General features: G+C 43.1%; 1 protein-coding gene across 1 annotated transcript in view; it reads left to right on the top strand.

The window, feature by feature from the left end:
• The first annotated feature begins 1413 nt into the window (after positions 1-1413).
• The window catches only part of RAB8B (RAB8B, member RAS oncogene family), a 67193-nt gene continuing 43952 nt past the window's right edge, over positions 1414-24654 (top strand). The window contains exon 1 of the mRNA XM_080934141.1: positions 1414-1543. Within this exon, the coding sequence (XP_080790267.1) occupies positions 1420-1543 (124 nt within the window). The 5' untranslated portion in view covers positions 1414-1419. The remainder of the gene's footprint in view (positions 1544-24654) is intronic.

The raw sequence follows: 24654 nt of genomic DNA, 5'->3' as shown, positions 1-24654 counted from the left end.
AAAAACTGAGGAGTCCAAAGAACTTTTGTTGTGTGTGTGTGTGTTGTGGCTGTTAATACTTAACATATTTTAAGTCAAAACTGAAAATGAAGCAGAGATGAGACAGAGACTTCTGACAAGACGAAGCTCCTGGTCCCGTAGCCATTCCTTCGACATGATCTGAACGGTAAACCCTTCTCACACAGGAGCTTGATCTGGCTGTGTTTCTGCCACTTCAGATAAAAGAGCACTGAACAATAAAGAATTAGTCTAGGGTAATACATAACGGAGGCTTGAATTGAATACATCAAAGTGCGATTTCCTCCCTCCCTTTTTGCCACCAATTAATTGAAAGCCTCCTGAGGAGTGATAAATTTAAACACGACTAACACCTACACTTCACAACACCTTACAACACCTTACCGAGTTTCAAAGTGCTTTCACACTCAGTGTTTAATTTTTACTACAACCTATGAAGTAGTTTGTTTTACAATTCGTCTTAAGAAAACTGAGACGTGTTAAGCCTGTGAGACTTCACACAGCTGTGAAGTGGTTTAGCCAAGACTAAATCCAAATACTAAATCTACGTTTCTATGGCCAAAGTTCCCGTCTCAGGAGACTCTATTTTATAAGCTGTATGTTAGCACAAGCCTTCCCACATTCTCTTTCCCGTTCTTTTTTTAAAAAAAGAATCCATCCTCCTGCGGAAAGAGAGGCGCTATGAAGCAGAGCCTCTAAAATCATCATCGCATTTGGCTGTGGCCTGTACTTCAGAAGACACGAGTGGGAATGAAATTACTCCTTGAGCTCTATGATTGAAGGGCTGTGGGAGGGGGCCTAGGAAATGAGCAGGAACTGGAGAAGCCGGGTAATACCCTGCAGATAATCCGCAGATTTAGCGAGCCATTGCATCTCCAAAGAAAGCTTGCTTGCTCTGGGTTCAGGCGAGTAGATGAGCAAACTGTGGGACTTAGATTCCGAGGTCTTGGATTTGAAAGATGCTCACAAACAAAGAAACATCAAAGTCAAGTTCCCGTGGCAAGACAAGAAGAGTTTGAAACGGAGCTTCTTTTCCCTGTAAGGGTGAAAACTCCTATCGCACCACCCCACATCACTCAGATTTGTTACGGAGGGAGTGGAGGGCGGGGAGACAGTTCGGACAGTTTGGTCCAGGCACATCCGTGGTTCTCCCAGCTTACTACAAATCCCATAAAGCCGCGCGGCGCGGAGGGTGATGACAAAGCGCGGGCAGATTGGCTGGGGCAAGGAAGGGCGAGCCTGTCGCCTCAAGGGGGCGGGGCGAGAGGCGGGGCGGGGCGCGGGTGGCTCGGCGGACACGCCCCCCCTCGGCAGAGGCTCCCCCTTGGCAGAGGCCCCCCCTCTGCGCCGCTTTCCACCGCCTCCTTGCTCTGGGCGGTCAGAGAGGGCCGGAGCGAGAAGATGGCGAAGACGTACGATTATCTGTTCAAACTGCTGCTCATTGGCGACTCCGGCGTTGGCAAGACCTGCCTCCTGTTCCGCTTCTCAGAGGACGCCTTCAACACCACCTTTATCTCCACCATCGGTGAGGGAGCGGTCGCGGCCCGGGACGGGAGCAGAGACGCGGGGGGCGGGTGCCTGGGGGCCTGGGAGAGGACACGCGAGGGCTTGGCGCCCCCAGAAAGGGACCCCGAGAGGCGGTCGAGAGGGCAGTGCGAGCCCGCAAGGCTGAGAGGAACGGGTGGGGATGCGGAACTGCGGACGGACGAAAGGGAACCGGAGCTATTGGAAACCAGGGGTGTTGGGGACACAAGGGGGCTCCGGGGCGGCGGCGGGGGCGTCCCAGAAGGACAGAGTCGGGGGAACACAGGAAATAGTACAGAAAGAGAGAAAGAAGGGAGAGTGGATACGAACATGGATTAGAAAGACAGGAAAGAGGAAGGAAATGTGAAGAGGGAAATGAAGGGTTGGGGACTTAAGAGGGGCTTCAGATGAAGTAAGGGGACAGAAGACACCAGAGACAAGAGAAGTGAGACTAGGAGGCGGTCAGCAGGGAATTGAGGGGGAATGAATGAATGAAAGGTCAGGAGACAAGAGATGAAGCGGTATTGTCTATAAAGGTATGAACAGAGATGCTGAGAGAAAATGCAGAAGAAAATTGTAGGTGGGAGAAGGACTCAGGAGGACCGGAGGACAACAGGAGAGTACTTGATGGAGAAAGTGGGGAGCTGAGCTTTAACTAGAAAGGAGAAGGGGAAGCAGCAGATGTAGTGCAGGGGTTGAGAGATCAGAGAGGAAATGGAAAACGCGGGGCTCAGGACTTTCCCTAGAAACTGGGAATCTTGGTTTCCATTTTCTCTTGACGTCTTTGAATCAGGAAGATTTAAAAAGTGACTAATGTCTACGAGGTTTTAATATCTTTTGAATATTAAGAGGAATTAAAGGGGATGGGGACTTTGGGGGGTGATGTGGTTAGAAATTTATTGTTCATCGTTTTACTCCGTGTTTTGGGAAGCAGCCAGTAAGTTTCTCAACTTTCTAAATTCTTGAGCTTGAGTAGTTAGTAACGTCCGAGTCAAGTGATTGACTGTAAATTCTGCCTGCCTCCCTGTGTGTAGTTTCCTTTGATTCTAATTACTTTATAGGTGAATCATAACATACTGTATATTTCCCAATTACTTCTAATAATTCAAGGAAAAAAATTTCCACTCCTCACTGGGAGCTGTGTTAGACGTACTATGCAGGTAAACAGGATCTTTTAACTTGTAAACTAAAGAGCATGTCAAAGCTGATTTTAAACCTTCAGTAGAATGACCTTAACATTATTTCCTTTGTTAAACAGCTGCAGTCAAGTGCCCCACTCATTAGCGTTTTGGTTGTCTGGGTAATCTTCCGGCCTCTAATACTAGCTTATTTAAAGCATTTTTCAAGTGGCTTTCCAGGTGATCCACAAGTAATGGGGAACTAGTGTGTTGACACTAAGTATGTTTAAGGGACTTGAAAGTTGCCTCGGTGGTTAAGAGAATTTGCTGCTCTTTCTGAGGACCCAGGTTTGGTTCATAGCACTCACCTGGCACTTCGTACTGCCTGTAATTCTAGTTGAATCCAAACCCTCTTCTAGCCTCCAATGGGGACTAGACAATTACATGGTGCACATACATTTGTGCAGGAAAAAAACCTTAAATACTTGAATTAAAAACAAAACAAAATCTTATGTTTAAATATTGGTGACATTTTAAAAGTAGTTATAGCGCACTTCGCAGTATAAGTATTGGTAAAGACTCTCTTAGTTTATTCTGACTTTTCTTCTGCAGACAGAATGGAAATCTGGGTGTTGTGATGTCTGGCCTTAAGGAAGTTTGAGTTGCAAGTTCTTGGCAGTTAGTCTTGAGTGGGACTTTTCTGAGGAAGCAGATTTTAAATGTCATCTGCCATCTCCCAAGTGTCTTTGTAAGAGGCTTGGTGGAAGCTGGTTCAGCTACTAAAGGACATTCATTTTTGGTATCAATTTCAAAACCCCAAATAACTCTTTTTCAGTGTTGAGTGCATACTGCAGTTCAGAATCTAAAGGACAATTTCCAAGAAGTTAAGGGTGGGGGATATTGTCTGTTCCATGTGTGACCTTCTCAGAATGTTCCCCCTGCCTTGAAACTGAGTAAATCTAGGGCAAGAGAGATGGCTCAGCAGCTAAAAGTACCTGTGTTCTTCTAGAGGACCCATACCCATAGCGGGTGGGTCCCCAATTCCTGTAGGCCTGTAGTTCCAGGGCTCCTGACACCTCTTCTGGCCTCTTTGAGCAGCTGTGCTCACTCGAATGTGCACATCTCCTACACAGATGCACACACGGACACGTAAACTTTTTTAAAAGGAAGAAAATGAGAAGAAAGTGAATAAATCTCACTAATACAGTATTTTACGTCCCTTGGATTCCTCTAGATTTACTGGCTCCCTATCCCCCTCCCCCTTGTCCCACATTTCTCGTAAGGACCTTTTAACACTATCTTTTAAAAATTACTTTTTTTAGCCAGGGGTTTAAATGAGTTATATAATATATGCTTAACATGGATGAGGCCTTGAACTTAATCCCTAGCCTCCCCAACCCCAACATATGTATGTGTGCATGTGTGTGTAGTGTATTACATTTCACATTTTAAATGTTACATTTAAGACATTAAAGCCAGAATCCTTTGACAGCTCAGATTAGGAGGTATATATTACATGGTGAATCTCATGGGAACGCATGCATGTGTGGTGAAAATAGTGTCAAGCTGTGTCTTTTACCTGTTGGCCTCAGAACTCCAACAGGAAGTGGTATGAGCCAGCCAGAGAACTTATATACCTGAAAGTAAAATGCGTGGCAGTTCAGTTATGCTTGGACAGTCAGGTGAAGTTCACACCACTCTGGTGTAAAGTTCCACAGACTACAAGCGTGACTTGAAGAGTTCATATTTCTTGCAGCAATGTCACTCCTGCCAAGCCCCACACTACACCTCCAATATGAAGTTGTTTCAGTGACAGTTGGTGACCCCTCTTTTCCTATCATAATTTAAGTGTCCATTTGTATAAGGTCCTGGGCTTTGCTGTGATGTGGTTGACAGTCTTCCTGAAGTACTGCTGACAGACTTGATAAGCACCACGCCCCAGGAAAGGTCCCTTCTGAGGGCCTGTGTTTGTATGTATTTGGCAGATACATCCCATGTCTGCTTTTTACTATGAAGAGATGCTTTTGTTTTTTTGTGCATTGCTGGTATTTAGGTGTTTAAAAACAGTTCTTTTGTCTTTAGACTGTGGATGGGGCCCCATCAAAATGAAGGAGGAGATAGCCATTTTGAATCCAGATTCAATTGTCTCTGATGCTCTCTTCATTTCTTGGTTTGCCACTTGGAGTCCTTTCTATTCTTTGGTGTGGTAAAAGGTAGATTTTCCTTCATGTTGCTTCCTGGAAATCTTTGAGTCAGTCAGATAATACTTGCCAAACATGGAACAAAGAAAGATGAGTTAGTCACTTGAAATTGCAGGCCTAATGCCTCAGGCCAACTAACTATCTTTTTAATTCAAATGTTTTAAAATTAAAAACAAAACCAAAAAGCTTTAGATTGGTCCAGCTGTTTTTCTTGCACAATCATGATTAACATTTAGGTGAATACTTTTATAAAATATTAAGATAGAAATGGTGAGACTATTTCACTATATGTTGTTTCCTGAAGGTTGTGGGTGCATTTGAATATGGCGGTGAGGGCACCCTGACATCTTGAAACGGCCTGTACTGAACAAAGTGCGGGTAGAACCGAGAGGACCCAACTCTGCCTTGCAATGGGACCTTTTAAGCTAACTCCCTTCCCCGTCCCTTCTCTGCCCTGCCCCCTTCTTCCTGTTAGGTACTTCCTGAGTGGTTTCATTATTTAGTGTAGTCATTGTTTGAGGTGGAGAGAGTTGTAGAAATTATCTACTTTATGCCCTGTCTCAAGCTTTACTAGTGCAAATTTCTCATCTTCATCTGGCTGAAGCTCCAGATCTTTCTTTGACTCGTTCCTCACTGGATGAGTGTGAGCCTCTCTAAAGTCACTTTTCCTTGGGAGTAGTTAGAGTTGTACATGTATCTGCGAATGTGGGAAGTTAAGGCGTTTCCAACCTTGATTAGCATGCTGTTTAGGGAAATGGCCTTTTGAGACTCTGTATGGGGATAACTGTGTACAGCCTTTGCTCTTTCTTCCAGGCCCGGAGTTTCAGGTCAAGAGGTCATAGTGCACCCTGCCGCCAACATTCCTTCCATATGTGAATAGCTCACAAAATCCTTCCGTAGCCCCACACTGGCAGTGGTTGATGCAGATGCCAGAAGAGCACTCGTAGGCACGTGTCTGTACCACGGCACCCTTTTGGTTTCCTCTGCCTTTGAGTCAGTTTCTCCAGTGTAGCCTGTGGGCCAGACTGGGCCTGCAGCCTGTGTTATGCTAGGGATGTTTTCTTGTTTTGTCTTTGTCTTTAACATTTTAAAAGAAGTTATTATCAAAATAACAGTGAGGACTGTGCAGTGAAGACTGTCTGACCCCGGAGCTGGAAAGCACTCTCTAACTGGTCCTCTGTAGAGCAAATTTCTGAACCCTTGCTTAACATGTAGAGCTGCTTTTAGTTGGTCTCATTTCCAAACTTTTATCAAGACTTACTGGCTTAATAACCAACTGTCATATTTACATTTTTATCTGAAATGATGTCAACATCTGGCTGAGCATAAGCCAGAATCATGGAGGAATTTGGTTTTCATTTTCATACTTGTTTTCCTTGGCTTCAGCTTCTCAAACTAAAATACCAAAGAGCTTGCATGTTCCAATGGAACATGTTGTGCATAAACCCTGTTTTAATGTCATCATGTTCTTCCACGGCTCCAGGTAGACTTCCTGTTTCAGTGCTAGTGCTGATAGCAGCGTTAGGCAGGAGTAACCTTTGTAGTGGGTGACAGAGAGACCCCTCCTTTCTGATGAGTGCTCCAGGCCATGAAAACAGCTTTCTAGAAATGCAGGCATGGCCAGACTGAGTGTTGGGTGCCACTATGGGTCTGTCTCAAGTGTTCTTGAGTGAAGAGCTTCTGCCACCCTTCCACAGGCAGCAAATTGGGGTGAGGGGGTAGGTTTACTTGGCAACAACCACAACATTGTATCCACTGAAAAAAACGGAGGGCAATCAGCTTGAACATTGTTTTAGAGGAAAGTAAATTTTGTCTTGAAAGATCAAGAAAAGTGTAACAGTTGTCTTTGTCACTATTAGAACACAGTCTGAAAGGAAAGATGGAACAGGAAGGAGGATAGTAGGGCTGCGGGCTTGGTCTGAGCTGCTTCAGGGTCGCTTCTGCCCGCCCACCTGCAGCTCGGCTATGGAGCAGTACGTCTCTGGGTTGTAACTGGCTGTAGGACAGTTTGCAGACAAGGGTACTCAGCAGCATGAGAAGAGGACTCCAGATGAGGGACTAGGAAGTGAGTCGGACTGTGGAGTCTGAGATGTGTGTAGCTGTGGAAAGATGAATCGAACAGTGCAGATTATCAACTGCTCCTGCCTGGGTCAGAGTGCAAGCTCAAATGGATCAGGAGCCTCTAAAAAGGGCCCTGAGTAGGAGGTGATAGAGGGGGTGGACCTTGGCCAGCTGGGCCAGAATACTCGTGGGTCAGCTGCGTTGTTCTCATTGCCACACCCTCAAGATAGGCTGAACTTTTCTTAGAAAAACACAAATTTATTGTCAGTTAAAAGATAACTAAACGGTGTTGTGGTGGTGCATGTAAAACAGACTTATCTGTAGCTAGATGAGGTTTGTAGCTAGACGGGGCTGCTTACAAACCAGGCATGGCAGTCAAGGATGTGTGGTAGTTACAGTATTTGAAAATAAATTCTTCGTCAGGACTCTGTCATGAATAAACCCTTGGCCATTTTCAGTTCCTAGGTATGTGAAGCTGGTTCATCTGTGGTGTTGGGGATATGGCATGATGAATTAAGGGGTGTGGCAGGTCCAGAGTCAGGTCTGGGTTTGTATCCTCTTCCTAGATTTGTGGCCATGGGTGAGTAGGTTGTTCCAGAGCCTTTAGTTGATTAATCTCTGATGGAGTGTGATCATTTGTGTGTGTTTTTCAGGGCCTAGGAGTTTCCCAAGGCAAAAAGCAAGTCAGAGACATTTAGTAAATCTCCAAGACCTACCTTCTAGGGTGATACAGTGGATGATGGGCAGATGGACAGATTGGGAAGCAGCTCTGGGCTGCAAAGAAAGCACTGTGTGAACTTGTTCTTTCATGGTGTTAGCCATGACTAGATTACATCTGAATTGAGAGAAAATGTTTAGTTTGGCTGGTTAATATAGAAATTCTGTCTCCTCTTGTGTGAAATGCTGTTTACCTTCCTGTGGTTGGTTTTAGGATATGAAAGAGAGTCCGCTAGTCTCTTACTGTGCATAACAAGCCATTTTAACACCCTGCTTCCAACCCCCCACTTTTATAAAAACCAAACAGAAAATGAGTGAAATCACTGGGTTTTCATTAGAAGAGCATTTCAGCTTTGTCTCTGCCCATTAGCTTCAAACAATGCAACAGATGCCTATTAACAGTTTCATGCCCATTTTTAATTAGCAGATGGAGCTGTGTTTGTGTCTGTGTTCTGCACAGCACTTGTTTGAGTCACAGGGTAGTGAGTAGATTAGGAATGGGCTGGCTTTTGGGCTGAATACAACCAAATTCTATTTTGAAATACTTATTATCTATATGCTTATTCTATTTTGATTCCGTAGCACTGGGAGAGTCTATATCAAAGGGAAACTAATATGTGCAGCCATGTTTTCTATCATTATGAGGGGAAGCAATTACTATTTTATGGTTTTAGTGAAATTGCCACTTTGTGGCATTTCTTGAGTTAAAATTATCATGAGGTAAATTTCTTTAAGGAGTCAGCTCAGTCCTTCACCATAGCATCTTAAGAGATGCCCAGCTAGGCTAAAGTGACTAGAGAACTGAGAGAGGACTATTGCACGCTGTGGGAAGGGGGTGCAGGCACTTGGGTTGGTGTGGCCTGCTGGAATGCTGCGTTTGGTGGAGATCAAGCTCAGGAAGATGGAGAATGCTGATGGATTCCTAACATCTGTCATGGGGAAGTGGGGGTAGCACCTTCCTACACATAGGCTATTTTCTAACATAAGCAGGTAGCTGTTGGTTGTGCAACATGCTATGACTAAACATTAGACATTAGTATTGACAAACGTTAGACGATGACTATTAGATTTATTGTATATAATGATGTTTCCTTTTTCTTTAAAAAAAGGTTTATTTTTCCTTTATTTGTGTGTCTCTCTGAGTTTGTACACATGTGAGTGCAGGTTCCTGTAGAGAGCATCACATCTTTGGAATTGGGGCTACAGGGGGTTGTAAGTGCTCTAAACCACCAAGCCATCTCTGCGCACCCCCTTTTTAAATTCTTTTCTTATACATTACATCCTGACTGAAGTTTCCTCTCCCTCTACTCCTCCCAGTTCACCTCCCTCTTCCCCAGATCTACTCCGCCTCCCATTCCCTTCAGAAAAGAGCAGGCCCCAGGGATACCAACTGAATATAGGCCATAACAAGGTACAATAAGATTGGCACAGACACTCAGTATCAATGTTGAATGAGCCAAACCACTAGGAAGAAAAGGGTCCCAAGAGCACCAGCACTCCCACTGTTAGTAGGTCCACAAGAATACCAGCCTGCACAACCATAACATACATAACATTTATGTAGAAGACTTAGCTCAGACCCATACATGACCTCTCACTGTCACTTCAGGCTTTGTGAGCCCCTGTTTAGTTGATTCTGTGAGCCGTGTTCTCACAGTGTCCTTAACCCCTCTGGCTCCTACAGTCCTTCCTCCCTGTCAGGATTCCCTGAGCTCTGTATAACATTTGGTTGTGGGTCTCTGTATCTGCTCTCATCAGTTGCTGGATAAAGCTTCTTTGATGATGGTTGGGCTAGGTATAGATCTATGAGTATAGCAGAGTATCATTTGGAATCACTTCATTGACTCCTCTCTCTCTCTCTCTCTCTCTCTCTCTCTCGTTTTCTCTCTCTCTGACAGTCATGTCTGGTTCTCTCCTGGTTCCAGGCCATCTAAGCAGTGTCAGGCATGGGCTCCCTTTCATGGTGTGGGCCTCAAGTTGGACTAGTTATTCGTTGGCCACTCCCATAAGTTCTGCACCACCATTACCACAGCACACTGCACATGCAGGACGAATTGAAGGTTGAAGGTTTTGTGGCTGGGTTGATGCCTCAGTCCCACCACTGGAACCCTTGCCTGGCTACAGAAGATGGCTGCTTCCAGCTCCATGTCCCCCATTACTAGGCGTCTTCTCTAAGGTCATCCTCAATAGATTCCAGGGAGTTTCCACTGCACCAAGTTTCCAGATTGTCCCCTAAATGCCTCCCAATTCCAATGGTCTCTCCCAGGACTCTTCCTCCACCCCACCACCCCACCTGATCCCTCCTTCTGTGCTCACATTTTAAACTAGGGGATTTTTCTTATTTTGAACTGAACGAATAAGAATCTGAAAGGAATTGGCTTCTTTGAGAAAGAAGCTAATATGCTTTTGATGCTTAGTTGCTTAGGGCTTCCTTTAGGAAGCCCCATGAAGCTCTGTGTGCTGCTTTCTTTTGTTGCTTTACCTGCAGGGGTTAGCACAGCTAATTGGGCACTTTGGTATTTACCTGTTGCTGAGCCTTTGGGCATTTCTCAAGGAGCTCTTGTCCTCCTCAGCCCAGAATTCTATTTCTTGGTTCCCAGAATGAAAGCTAAAAACTTCCTTTTGGCATCATGTTCATCAAAGTTAGGTGCGTGGTTACTGACAGACTACAGTGGCATGGCCGCTGTGGCAGAGCTGGATGTGGAGCCCACCTCATCATGGTGAACCACCACAGAGAGAGGGAGGCTGTGGGCAGACTTCCAAATCTCTTGACTAACAGTTTGAACTGGCAGGGCTTCTCATATCATATTTAATTTTGTTGTTTTGTTGAAGAACTAGGCAGTAATTGTTTTAATAACCAGATATTTTTCCTGATGTATAAAGTAGAAGGACAGTCTTAGAGATTGATAAAATTCTGGTTTGAAATATAGGGTAAACTAATTCAAACCTGACTTAGAAGTTTGCTTTTTAAGACATGATGCAATGCTCATCTGGAATAAGTGGTATGAAACATTCATTATCTCCTTAAGCACACACAGATTCTTGATGTTCAGTAAGAAGGCGAAAAGCTTGTGTTGTGAGACACCATTACCAGCAGCACCCTGTTTGTTGTTTATAAGTCTGGATGGGGTGGGTTGTTGTGTATGGTTTTCAACAAAGAAGTCTTTGCCTTTTTCTCCTCTTAAAAACTCTGATAAAATCTTTTATACAGCTCTGAAAACAACTCTTTATTGAGAGTTCTCTATTCCATTTTTGAACTGCCTTAGCTCACTTTCTCATTTCACTGACCACTGTTAGCAACTCATTCCTACTGGACTTGGGGAGAAGGCTTGGTCTGTCCCGTCTACCTCTTTCTTTGGTTCCTTCTTCAGTGTCTTGCTTCATGTGGCAGCTAAAGTAAATCACTGAGTGGTCCTGTCAAACAGTCTGAGAATTAATAGTGACTTTTGCTTGCTGTTAATCTTTTGTATTATTCAGAGATGGATGGTAAAAATTCATGTTTGTCTCAGTCCCAGCAGCAGTGAACAATGCCACATGAATAGGGTGTTGCCCACAGAGAATATGAGTGGGTACATTTCCTCTTTGTTTACTTTCATTGTTTTAAAATTTTCTAGTCCCACAGTATAAAAATTGTATGGAAAAATTGAAATAGCTAATTTCTTGTGTATAAAACTCCACTGTAAATTAAAATATAAAACTTGCATATGTGTTACCATCAAAGATGTTTTCATGTATTGGTCCCTCAGCCTTCAACCTTGATAAATCTCATTACATTATAAATTTAGATTGTGCTCTCCTAATTTACCATGGTTTTTTTTGTTTAAATGGTCTCTTAGTTACTGTAACTACAGCCTACAGTATTGTGCAGAAACAATGGCTTCCAGCTTCCTTCCAGTTAAAGACATTTTCCTGAAGTATAAAACGGGAGGGGGCAATCCCCCAAACTAGTGATCCAGTTTTACTATGCAATATAGGGTGGCGTTCTTAAAGATTGGTTTTGTTTGTTTATGTGTGTCTGTGTGAGCTTTCTATGCCAGTGCCTGAGGAGCTTGGATCCCCTGGAACTGGAATCGCCAGCAGTTGTGTGCGGCCTGGTGTGGGTGCTGGGAACTGAAACCAGGTCCCCTGCAAGAGCAGGATCTCTTAACCGCAGGGCCATCTCTTTCATCTCTTCAACTGCTTAAACTCTGAAGTGTTACTTTAGTTGTTATGTTTACGTGGAAGAGATATCAACAATCTCGTCTCCTTAAGCACACTCAGGTGAACTCCACTAGGGAAGAGTGATGACTGGCTGGACAGTTATTTGTTGACTACTTGTAAATTCAGTCCTCCATCATTATTGCATAAGCTCCTCTCAAGGACCTTACGCTGGTCACTTCCTCAGCAGCAAAAAAAAAAAAAAAAAAAAAGGGGGTCTTTGTCTTCAAAGTCCCCATGCAGCCCTATTTTTGTCAGCCTCTTCAATCAGTGTCTGTAAAGAAAATGAGTTCCCTTATCATTCTCAGATAATGACATGCCTTCCTCTCAGCAGTGGGCAGTAGTATTTGACTGACATGAAGGCAGACTGAAGAAGCAGTACCTTAGCAATCCAGGCAAGCCTGTCACTCCTGAGGCTAATGTTAGAGGCACTGAAGAGATTAGTGCTTTTGAATTCTGTCCTGAGCATTGGCTTTCTGACTTTACATCTCCTTTTTTTCACATTTCATTTGCCTTCGGTGCTCTTGCTTCAAAAAGAAACCAATAGTTTAGAATATGGTCTAGATGGGGTTAACATTTGTGGAAGGAAAAAAGGGATTAAACTTAGAGATCTGGACTCCAAGAATGCATTGACTTTCTATTTACTTTTGGGTTTTAAAAAGCAGCAGCTGGAACTGGGTAAGAGTTGAGCTAGAACTCATTGCTTCTGAAGTTGCACGGGGAATCTAATAGTCAACTACTCAAGTCAAGCACAGCATTTTCTCCAAATTTGTTGTGTCAACCATATTTGTGTGGGTGCTTGTGCACATGTGTGTGCACGCACACACACATATTTAGAGGCCAGAGGTCAATCTCAGTTCTTGTTGGTTAGTTGCTATTAACCTTGACTTTGAGACAGGGATCCTCCAGTCTCTGCCTGCCCAGTTCTGGATTATAAGTACGCACCACCATGCCTAGGTTTTATGTTGGACTCTGGAGGCCAAACTTCCGGCACTTGCATGGCCAGCGTTTCTCTCCCTGGAGGAACTCTGGCACCTGAGCCAACGGTAGAGGATGTGACCCAAGGTAAAGTTGGAGGTGTTAGAGGGCAGATTGGGAGAAGCCTTTTAGGCTTGTTTGTCTGGGCCTTGGCCTGAGGGCAGCAGGGAGTCCTGGGAGGATGTGTAGGGGAGTCTGGGCTGCAGAGCCACTTAGGGTTAGCAATTCCAGCGGCCTGTTCCTCCACCTGGAGTTTACTGTGGCCTAAGTGTTTCTCCTCCTATCCCTGTACTTAGACCTGCATTTCCACAGGAGATTTGAAGACGGGATTGCCGTAACCTGGCTGGGGAGTGTCCTGCACACAGATAATGGAGCCTAAATCTGAGGCTCACACTTGAGTTCTGGGCTCTTTGTCCATAGCAACTTGAATCTTTCAGAATGGCTGCTGGAATTTTCTATGAATTTCAGTGTATTGAGCATTTAGACCTAGATATAGTCCCTTTCAGTGGTCTGGAGTAAATGTGTAAATGAACCTACAAACCTTAAAAAGTGTTCTGACTGGGAACATAAACAAGCCCCCTTTAGCAGGCCCTGGCAGCAGCTAATGTGGATGTGCATACGTTGCCTGTTGTCTTGGGAGGTCAGAGGACTTGGGGTTTTGAGTTGTTTCTTGGCCACCAACATAGTCCCTTAGGAAGCAATCAAATATGTGCATGGCAGAGGAGGGCAGGAGGGGGCAGCATTTAATTCTGAACCCTGGTGCAAAGGGAGCTAATTATATCAGAAATCTCTGCATTGTCTCTCCACATGGTACCATTGGTTTGTTTTATTTATGTGTTCTTGGCCTTATATAGATTATAATTTGCTAGGAACAGCTACCTTAATTGTAGTAAGCTTCCTTCCTTCCAAAAGTCAGGGTTAATCTTCCTGTTGGCCTGTCCTTTTTAGGGAGTGAAATTCTGCCTAACTCTGGCTTTGTTTAGGAAACCTTGCCTGTTTGGTATTGTAGAGCAGACCTACACCTGGTTTGTTCGGTAAGTGTGGGTCTCCAGCATGCCATCGTAAGCTGGAATGAAGGAAAGTGAGCAGCTGAACTCGATGTGACAAGTCCACTCTGCCTGTATACATCAGCTCCTGTGAGGCTAGGAACAGTGCAGAAGGGAATCTTGCTCTAAAAAAGACTAGTTTAGATCATCGGACAAAGTGGGAGAGTAGACAGAAAAACCCAAGCAGTTTATGTAGAAGAACTCAGGCTTTGACCTGGAAACCTTCATGTTCAGCTCCTCATTTTAACTCTTCCTGTTTGAGATCCTATGGCAAATTATTTTAACATTTGCTTAATTGATAAAAGAAAAAACTCTTCATTAGGACTTTTGTTTTAACAAAAAGATGCATTATCTTGTATAGCATAGCTTTGAAACTAGACACACACACACACAGAATTGTAGATAAGAACTGTATAAATCAAGTCAGTTCAAGTTCACCGTGGATAAGCCTAGACAGCTAAATGAGCCCTGGAACTCTTTGGGGACTTAGTTGACTAGCATTTGCTTTTTATAAGAAGTAACACATATAGGGTGCTTACATTAACATTTTTATGGGTTGGTCTATTGAATCATTAAGGTATCTTCTCTGTTTTGTTGTCACTCCCACTTTCTAAATGACAATTGGGGCACGTTAGTTGAGGCATAGTTGGTTTTTTATTTTTGACAAGTCTTTCTGCCAAGCACGTTTTTTTAAATTGGCTCTCTTTAAAGGAGACAGCACGGCATAAGATAAGCTGGATGACTGTTCTTTTCTCCTGGGTGTCTTCCCCAAGGTCTTCAACCTCAGTCTCCGTTCCCTCTTCTCAGCAGAGGCCCCATCGTGATATAATCTAGTACAACATTTAACATGGCCTGACACTCAGTAGGTCAGTAAATGCTGAGGTCCTTTTGATTTACCAAGGAACTTAAGAGGCCCTTATTAGGATGGATTCTATAAAATACGGGCAGGAATTGTATGTGCTTATTTAATTAGGTGTGTTAGTGATCTAGAAAATTAGTCTAGAAACTTTAGGACTGTTTATATTTTTAACAAAGCTGTTATTAGAAATACTGTCTAGATGCATCTCTAAAATGAAGGTGGTCGATCCCAACCTTACCTGGAATAAAGAGGGACCCAAGAGCAGCCCCTGACCTCTGTAATGACAGTATAAGCAGCAATTTCTTGGTCTTCCAGCTACTGTACACTCTTAGGGGAGTGTGAATTTGGCTCAAAACATAAACAAAAATTCATATTGACCGACTTGTCCAGAAGGGACAAATATTTCAGTTTAAATATTTTAGCTCCATATCTTCTGTTAAGGCTCTGGATTTTAAGTGCAGTGAGTTTTGGATTGAAGTCTACTGAATTTTAATGAATTTGTTTGCATATATGAATTTGAACAATACATTAAATCTTGAAATAGTGTAGCTGATTTTAATGGAGTAAATTACTCAACTTGAAAGCTAGTTAATAGGTTTTTCTTTATTTAATAATCAAGGTGATGATACTTTAATCTTAGAAAAGTTGCTAATTATACTTTTATAGTGTCAATACATGCTATTAATTTCTTTGTAATCATTAAGCTGTCTTATTAGGAGAATTTGGGCAGTGAATGTGTCAGCGTAAGCATAAAGCACAGTTTCCTCTGCATTTCCCCTCCTAGGGTACTCAGTAGACCATGGTTGTATGCACAGGGCAGGCAGGAAGCCCTGACTGGGCTTAGTCTTCTCATTCTTATATACTTTTGTTTTGGCCAGGAAGTTAGGGTTAGAGCTGAGGAGAGTTTTTAAACATAGCTAGCTGGGAGGGGAGGATCTGGGAGAAGTTGGGATATGTTAAGGATACATTATTTGGAATTCTCAAAGAATTAATAAGGACATTTAAAAAAAGATAGATAGTTTGGAGTAGCACACTCACCTTTAGTCCAGTGGCCTATAGTCCTAGTACTCAGGTACTAGGCAGAGGATCTTAAGTTGGAGGCCAGCTTGGATTATGTAGTGAGTTCCAGGCCAGCCTGGGCTGGATGATGATGAGGAGGGGTGGACTGATGGATGGACGGATGGACGGACAGACAGGTGTATGGATGGATGGACGGACGGATGGATGGATGGATAGATAGGTAATCACAGTGAGTGCCAGGGATGCATCATCTGGGCTTAAGGGGAGTATAAGATGATAGGCTTTATTCTGACTGTGGTTGAAAGGATTATGTTCATACTTATAATTTTAAAGACTTTATTGATTTTAAGAGTTCATTTTTTTGGGGGGGGTTCAAAAGCACCAAACAAGACAAGCATGCCATGTTTTGTCTTGTTTTGGTCTCTTTCCCAAAATTGTGATTCATCTAGAAAAGTGTTTTGTTCAGATTTTTAAGATATTTGGGCTGAAGAGATGGCTCATTGCTTGCTGTGGGACCAGGTTTCAGATTCCCAGCACCCACATAAAAGCTGAAGGATGTGGATACTTGTCCATAACCCCTGTGTTCTGGAGGCAGGGGCAGGGATCTTTAGGACAAGCTGGATAGGCTGGGTTCAGTGAGAGACTGCCTCTTTAAGTAAAGTGGAGAGCAATTGAGAAAGACAACAGAGTCTGTCTCTGGCCTCAGCACATACACCATCCAGATTCATGAGCAGAAGCAGTGTTCAGGTGGTCAGAGGTTTGCTTTTGAACAAAGTGTGAAGGTTTGCGATGATGGTTCAGTTACTGCTCAGTACTGAACAATGACATGTGCCTCAAAGGGTGAGAACAGTGGCTCCCAGGAGAAGGGCAGGAACCATGACCTGCATCTTCAGAATCTTTTCCTGATGCTCTGGCACACAGGTCTCTTTGAGGACCAAATGCACTAGCAATGTATACATCAGTTCCTCCCAAGAAAGGCTCTGAGTTCATCAGTAGTATTTCCCCTTGGTTGGCACATGCATATACTTCAAAGACTGCATAATTATCATGTTGTTGTTTAGAACCATTCTCTAGATATAAGATAAAAATCAGCCTGATTTTGTTTTTTCACTCAGTGTTGATTTAGTCAATGTCTGCTGACTACACCAATACCCCTGCAGACACACACAGTTTAGTGTATAGAAAACCTCCAGGAAATGTTGAGTGACTGGTCAGTTGACACCAAGTGCATCTTCAGCAACCTTACCACCGTGGCCCCCTCTCTGTCTCCTTCACCTTTTGCTCTCAGGAGCCATTGCCATCTTAGTTGATTTTCCTGCTATACCAACTTCCTCTGGGTTAGCTGATTCTTTTTGCTCTGATTTCAACCACATCAAAATCCTCTCCGTTCTTTAGTTGGTTATCTTCTTGAAAGACTTCTTGTCATTTCCCTCCATTTACTAAGCCTCAAAGTCCTGCTCTGTTCTCTTCAGAACACAGGTCACTGTGGCCTGTGGTAGCCAGTGGCTTGCTCAGTATCTGTGTCCTAAAGCCTCTCATCAGTGGTTGGCACCCTTTATCACCCGTGCATCAGCTCCAGAATTGTCTGTTCCCCAGACTTCCCCCACCTAACTGCACCTTCTGTTGCCACTGGTAGTTTCATTTTGCCTTGTAATTAAAGCTGTTTTCCAAATGATTTTTTTCTTTTGGAAATTAGATACACTTTAATACAATTTGTAATCATGCTCCTGTGTATGATTCTTGCATTAATGTTTGTCTCCCCTGCCAGCTTGCCAACCCCATGAGTACAGGAAGCAGATGTGTTGCTGTTCTTTGTTGGATCTCCAGCAGTCAGTTCAGTGCTTGTCATGTTGGAAATGTTCAGAAATCTTTTTTAGGGCGTGGCAAGAAGTTTGGCAGGTGAAAGTACTTATTGCCAAGCCTCCCAATCTGAGTTGGATCTCTAGGACCCCCATAGTGGAAGAAAACAACCACTTTCCATGTGCCATGGCCTCTGTGTGTGAGTGTGTGTGTGTGTGTGTGTGTGTGTGAGTGTGTGAGTGAATGTGTGTGTGTGTGTGTGTGTGAGTGTGTGTGTGTGTGAGTGTGTGTGTGTGTCTGTGTGTGTCTCTGTGTGTGTGTGTGTGTGTGTGAGTGTCTGTGTGTGTGTGTGTGTGTCTGTGTGTCTCTGTGTGTGTGTGTCTGTGTAATACTCATGCACCTGTCTTTCTTTAGCTTCCAGGGATGAGTGAGAGTAAGCAGCATTTGTCCTTTTTGGGCTTTCCTTATTATGTGACTTAATCTCGTCTCTGTTTATCTGTGTTCTGCCAAAGGTACAATTATTCCCCCCACCCTCTCTCTGTCTCTCACATACACATACACACATATGTATGAACATGTACATGTTTGTGTGTATATATATGTAAATTATAATAAATATACTTTATGATTTATAAATTAATAAAATATAACAAATTTAAAAAGCCCTTGGGATTGAGGCAACTTTGCCTTATTACATGTGACTCTCCAACTTTCTATCTTATATTCCTGTCCTCTCCCAAGTTCGTCCTTGTTTATCCTTTGACCTAAAGAATTCATTACCCTTTCATGAACTGTCACCTATTTACTAACACTGCCATTTATTCTTTCATGTATACAGACTCAAAACCTGGATGCCGTCTTTGTCTCTTTCCCATCTTCTACCTGCCCTCCTTTAGGCCTTCAACAGTGCTCACCTAGACACCATAGTTTCCTCTTAAGTGGCCTGAGCACTTCCAGTCTCACTTGGACAACACCTTATGTCCCTAGTTCTGTCCAATACTAAGTTAACTTTAGACCGTAGCTCTCTTTGGTTTATAAGCCCTTATTCTCCTTAAAAATCACATTTTCTACATCATTCTTGGTCTGTCATTGTGAACGCCCCACAGTGTGGTGTTAGCTGAGAAGAAAGCCAGCTTTAAGGTTTTATAATTAAAAACATTCCTCTACTTATAAAATGATGATGATGATACATGGTCATTATTTGTCTGCCTGATATCTGAAAACTAACCGAGCAAGCAAAAATGGTGCAATGGGATTCTTGCTATTTGGTTTCTTTAAGAGAGAGGAGACCAGTTCCATTTCACTTATTTTCCTTCATGAAAATTTTGTGGAGCAGAGAGCTTGCTGGCTTTAAATCTCTCTCTTTTGTCCCTTCCTATCTTCTTCTTCTTCTTCTTTTTTTTTTTCTTATTCCTTGTTTTGGAGGCAGGGTCTGTGCACCTAGTCATGTGCAATTTGGAACTCACGAGGTAGACCAAGCTGGCCTGCTTTCAACTTCTTTCATTCTTTCCGAAACCATATTTCTTGAGGGGAGGGGGCCTTGTTAATTAATAATTTAAAAGTCTGGAGACCACTGTTATACTCAAAAGGGGGTAGTTCCATGAAATTTTTCTCATTGAATCCAAGGCCAAACATGCTAGACAAGGCCTCCCCATTTTTAATGTTTGCATAATCTCATCAGTTTTCCATGCTGAGCATTCTGACTACACTTCATTTCTGCCGGTTAAGATCCAATCATTTTGATTCTTCTTATCTGCCATGTCCATTGTGACAGTTTCAGAGTCTTCTTTAAGCTCTCTGCCCTCCCCTGTCAACCTAAGGATGCTTTCTCCTTTTTCAGTGCTTTTGCCTGGCACATGCCATGTTCTTTCTGTGTTATAGGGAGACCTGCCTTCCTCTCCACTCTCCCCATTTTCATAGGAAATGTTTTGGGGCAGAAATTTGTTTTATTTTTAGGTTCTTTGAATTCAGGCTGGTTTTGTGTTGAGTGACAGGTAGGCAAATAAAAGGCGAGGGACTTGAAGAGAATGAAGGCTTAGCCTCACGTCTCCAGCGCTTTTGAACAGCACACTTGCCCTTATGTGTGTGGGGTTCTAATATCTCTGAATAGCCAGTGCTCAGCTGCATCTGAGGTGACCTCTTCTGCCTTCAGGCACCATACATGTGCTCCACAAGAGCCCTTTGATATCAGAAGATAAGAGCAGAAAAAGAGGTGAGGAGCGGGTTCCACGTTTAGTTTGAGATATACGTCTTTACTGCAAAAGCCCACCTCAAACAGCTCAACCCCACTTTCTGTCAGCTCAAGTGGGCGTTTTATGTTAAGGCCTTCTTTTAGCTTCTCTGGCCTACCTAACTTCTTGTGGCAGGAGAACAATTAATAGACCATCCCCTGTAGATCAGAAGTGACTGAGATGGGACATCCTTTCAGAGGCCCCTGAGGCCACAGGCAGCTTGAGTGCATTCTTCTCTTGCCACCCCAGCAGTAGTGAGGTTCACTCACAAGACCTCTGAATGGTGAGCGTATTTAACCTGAACACTTGGACAGAAAGAATGCGTAAGCAAGACTTTAGTGAGAACCTGAGTTTGAAACTTCCCTTACAAAGCTTTTTGGTACTGTATTAACAAATACTTCCTTTTAAATGTACAATTGCTCAAAGTATAAGTGTGTGTCTACAGTTCAAAGTGAACCTCCAGGTAAGCCCAGAGGTAATTTCAGTGAATCTTTCTTGCCTTGGTAGTACCATACTGACTGACCATCTGAAAGCTCCTGGTTGGTCAGTCTGCCTCTTCAGAAGTGACCTTCCTGCCCAGTGTGTTGGCACTCACCTCAGTGGGTTAGTGTAGCAGTGTGTCTCACGTTGTACACTAAACCACCCACAGCAGACAACAAATGGCTAGGGGGCAGTGGTGGGCTCCCAGGCTGTCCCTGTTACGTGTTTAAGCTTGAAACTTGGCTGTGAGACAGTTGTCAAGGTAGGGCTTTTAACAGTACATTTTCTGTTCCAGTTCACATTCAGCTGTGACTCATATTTTTTCTAGTTCAATCCAGTTTTGAGTAGATTTAAAATAAATTATTTACTTTCGTATTAGAAAAACGTCACTTTTATCTAGTGTAGAAAAAATTCTGGTTGAGCATCAGAAAAGATAATAGTGATGATCTGATGCTACTTATGACTCAAGGGGAAATAACAGAATCCTCTTAGAGTATTGGAGGATTCAAGGTGTTTTTTTATAAGTAGACAGGAAAGTAAACTCCACCTCTGAAACTTACTGTAGGAAAACACGAAGGGGAGGAAGAGAATCTCTGTAAGAGTTTTCATATGTGGGGGGGGGGCAGCAGGCAGCTTTTGGACTCCCCCAAATGTCTCCCTTTTCACAAAACAGCCCCAGTGAACTGGCTCATGATTAATGCCCGAGTAGAAAGACCCTGGAACATCTAACCCTGACTTCCTCACATGTAACCACCCACCGATGCCTGTGCTCATACGAACTCATGGTGAGGCTGATAACATGTCAAAGAGCCGTGGTGCGATTCTGCCTGGCTTGCTTGCACAGTTCCAGAATATAATTAAAAGCACATGTGATTATCAGTAAACACTGAGGTTTCTGTTGGGTTTGTACAAGACTTTGACAGAAACCAAAACCACATTCTAATGTTTTAGGTCCTCCCCCTCCTCCTCCTTTTCTCTTTCCCTCTTTCTTTTGTCTTTTCCTTCGCTTTTTTCTTTCCTTCTTCCTCTTTGGAATGAAAAGGAAACTCTAGGTCCCAACAGTTTTTTTTCTTTTTAAAGTGTGTATATGATATGATGTATATGTTTGCATATTCATGTGTGCATGAATGTTTGTGTATGAGAACATAGGCACATGCATGGGGTCCTTCTGTTTTGTTGAAGCAGGATCTTGTGTTCATGCGGTGTGCCAGGCTGGCTGGCCCACAGGCTTCTGGGGACTCTTCTGAGCCCCTTCCATTTTGTGGAGCTGCGCTGAGATACAGACTGAGTACACGCTGCTTGTCTGTGGTCCTGGGTCCAAACTCCAGTCCTCACACTCACACGTGTTCTCTACCCCCAACCTTGTTCTTTTTTTAAAACTGGATATTTTTAGCCTATTCATAGATTCATTTTCACTTATAAACTTCTTAGGTAGTACTTGAAATTGTACTCCATAATTCTTTTTTTTTTAAATTTTGTCCTACAAATAAGTTCTTGTAAGTGAAAATGTCTTCTGTCACCATTTCATTACCCCAGACAGATAGGGGCTGTGTAGATGACAGCTCTGGGGAAGGACCTGCAGCAGCGCACTCTAGGTCAGTGACTGCCGCTTAGTAAATTATGGTCCTCTACACAAGCCACTGTGCTGCCTAAAGAATGTCTTGTTTAAATCTAGTCAATATCTCTAAACTGGAATGTGCACCTCTTTTAAGTGCAGTAGACTAGTTTTGGGCTATAGATGAGATAGCTTTTGTTTGCAAAAATAGTAATAAAAGGTAAGTTGTAAATTTAACTTGTGGTATGTGGACACAAACAAACACATAAACATACACACCACAAAACACACACACACACACACACACACACACACTACCTCACTCACTCACTATATTCACACATGCAGAGACAGACAGACAGACAGAGACAGGGAACCCTATAGTCTTTATTTAGGCAATGCAGAACTCTTACATAAGTCCCCCCAACTGTGTATTTAGATTGTGTTGGGACTTAAAGTCAGTAAATTCTGTCTCTCAAGTAGTTTTCTATATTTTTCATTTATTCCCAGTTCTCATGTCTGTTCTCAAAACACAAATGGCCTTGTTCTTAGGCCACCTTATAAACTGCAGAGATTCCTGCTATTAAACTTGAGCCTGGTCATTCCTTCCCAGATCTGGTGGTGTGGGAGGCAGAGTCTCGTGCAGTCTTCTGAGAGTTCAGTTTCAATTGTGAAAAGAATCTGGTAGCATACTAGGTTGTGCTCAGTGTCTGGCCAGCAAAGGCTATGCTTCTGGTGATGGGCGTAGTCAGGGTGGTTCTCCTGCCTCCAGTTTCAAAAGTGTTTTATTTCTCTTTTCTTATGTCACCCTGAGATGTGAGTTTCTGCATTTGAGAGTTCATGTTTCTTATGTTTTCCTTCTAACTGAAAAACTGCATGTCATCTTCCTCTGACCTCAGAGAAACAAGGGAAGGTGTTTTCTATGGATTGTGCATTTGGAATTTCATTTTATTTTTCTTGTTTATTAAGTCTTCAAAATTGAACAGGGTACATAGAACATTATCAGTAGGCTTAGAAGTCCACGATGATTCTTGTGACCTCCCCATTCCAGCCAAAGGGATACCAGTTTCTGCCAGCTCACCAACTGTGACCCTGGCAAAGTAGATGTTGAGGGCATGACTTGTGGTGACTCCTTGGTACTGCTGTGCCCACCCCTCTCCCACTCTCACAGTTAAGCTTCTGCCTTCTGGCTCTGACTGTAGGTCACTGTGAGATGTGCTTTATGGGAATTCTAATATACCGATGTACAGATTTTATTTTAAAATACATTTTTGTATTTTCATTTCTGTTGATTAAGGTGTGCTAGAATTTGTCTTGGAGTTCCTCACCAAACTGCTTGAGTTTCAGAGATATTAAGAACTGTGTCTGGCTAACAATGGTTGTTTTCACAACCCTGCATTTATACTGAAAACTGAAGTGAGAATTGGCAGACGACCCATATTGTACTCTCACAGATTTGTGTTACCCACGAGTCCATGCAAAAGGCAGCACCATGAGATGTGTTTTCCTTCTCTGTGCTTTTCTTATATGTTATCTGCCTGGCTTCTCCCTTCTTGAATGGAGACCGTATAAATGTTTCAACGCAGTTTTTAAGTATCGTGTCCACCTGAATGCTTCAGCTTCTCAAATATGTGTCTTTCTTTAGCCAAAAGATGGTGTCAGAAAAGTTGGCCTGGCTGCTGCCTCAGTGGAGCATTTTCCTCCGGGAAAGGTGGGGTTCTCCTGGTCACAGAGGTGTTGGCTACACCTGTGCTTCTCTTGGAGCTTCGGATTCTCACTTCCCTTTGTTATTTGTGCTCATGGTAGCTCCTTTCAGGTAAAGAAGGAGCATTCAAGCAGCTCTTCAGAGAGGGTGCATATAATTGGTCAGGTAAAAGGAAAACAGATGTACTACCAGAAGACTCGCAGAGAGATGGTAGGTAGGACTGAGGCTACTTGTTTGGAGGTCTTACCATGAGAGAGAGAGAGGGATACTTCTGTATGATTATTTTCCTGTTATGCAAAAGATGTGACAATATAGTTTCTTTATATTTAAAAATTGAATTGTATTAACCACTGTTCACTGGGAGTGTGTGTGGGGGTACTCTTCTGATTAGGGCTGAGAGTAGCACTAGTATACATATGGTATAGTTTTGTGTCAGCCTGACACAAGCTGTAGTCCCTGGAGAAGAGAGAACTTCAATTGAGAATTTGTCTCCTAAGGTCCTGCTTTAGGGCATTTTCTTAATTAGTACTTGGTGGGGAAGGGCCCCGCCCATTGTGGGCGGTAACAACCTTGCTCTGGAGGTACTGGGTTTTATAAGAAAGCAGTCTGGCCAGGTGGTGCATGCCTTTAGTCCAGTTGGTCTACAGAGTGAGTTCCAGGGCAGCCAAGGCTATACAGAAGAACTCTTAACTCAAAAAACAAAAACAAAGACAAAAAAAGACCAAATTAGTTAGAAGCAACCCCCCCCCCCCCCATAGCCTCTGTATTAGGACTGTTCAAATTCCTGTCCTGGCTTTTTTGATAAATGACTACAGTGTAGGAGTATTGGTCATGGTGTTTCATCACAATAGAAATTCTTAACTAAGAGTTATGGGTATAAAGATAAGTACCTACAAAGCAGTTGGACATTAAACTACATTATTAGGAAAGTAATAGAAGTTTCTCTTTCAGGGCCTATAAACTATAAATACCCATGAGGGCTTTTTTGTTTTTTACCAGGTTTACAAGACCAGGCTAAGTCCCCTCTTGTGGAGTGCATTAACTACAATCAGAAGTAGTCTGTGGTTACCCCATAACATGCATGCCACTATTGCACCAATGGGCATATCTTGCCAGAACAGTTACTATTGTAGCTTACCGTGTT

The sequence above is a fragment of the Micromys minutus genome, assembly GCF_963924665.1.
Source record: "Micromys minutus genome assembly, chromosome: 21".
NCBI classification, from domain to species: Eukaryota; Metazoa; Chordata; class Mammalia; order Rodentia; family Muridae; genus Micromys; species Micromys minutus.
Note: the sequence above shows the minus strand (reverse complement) of the source record. Positions and strands in the feature narration are given on the sequence as shown.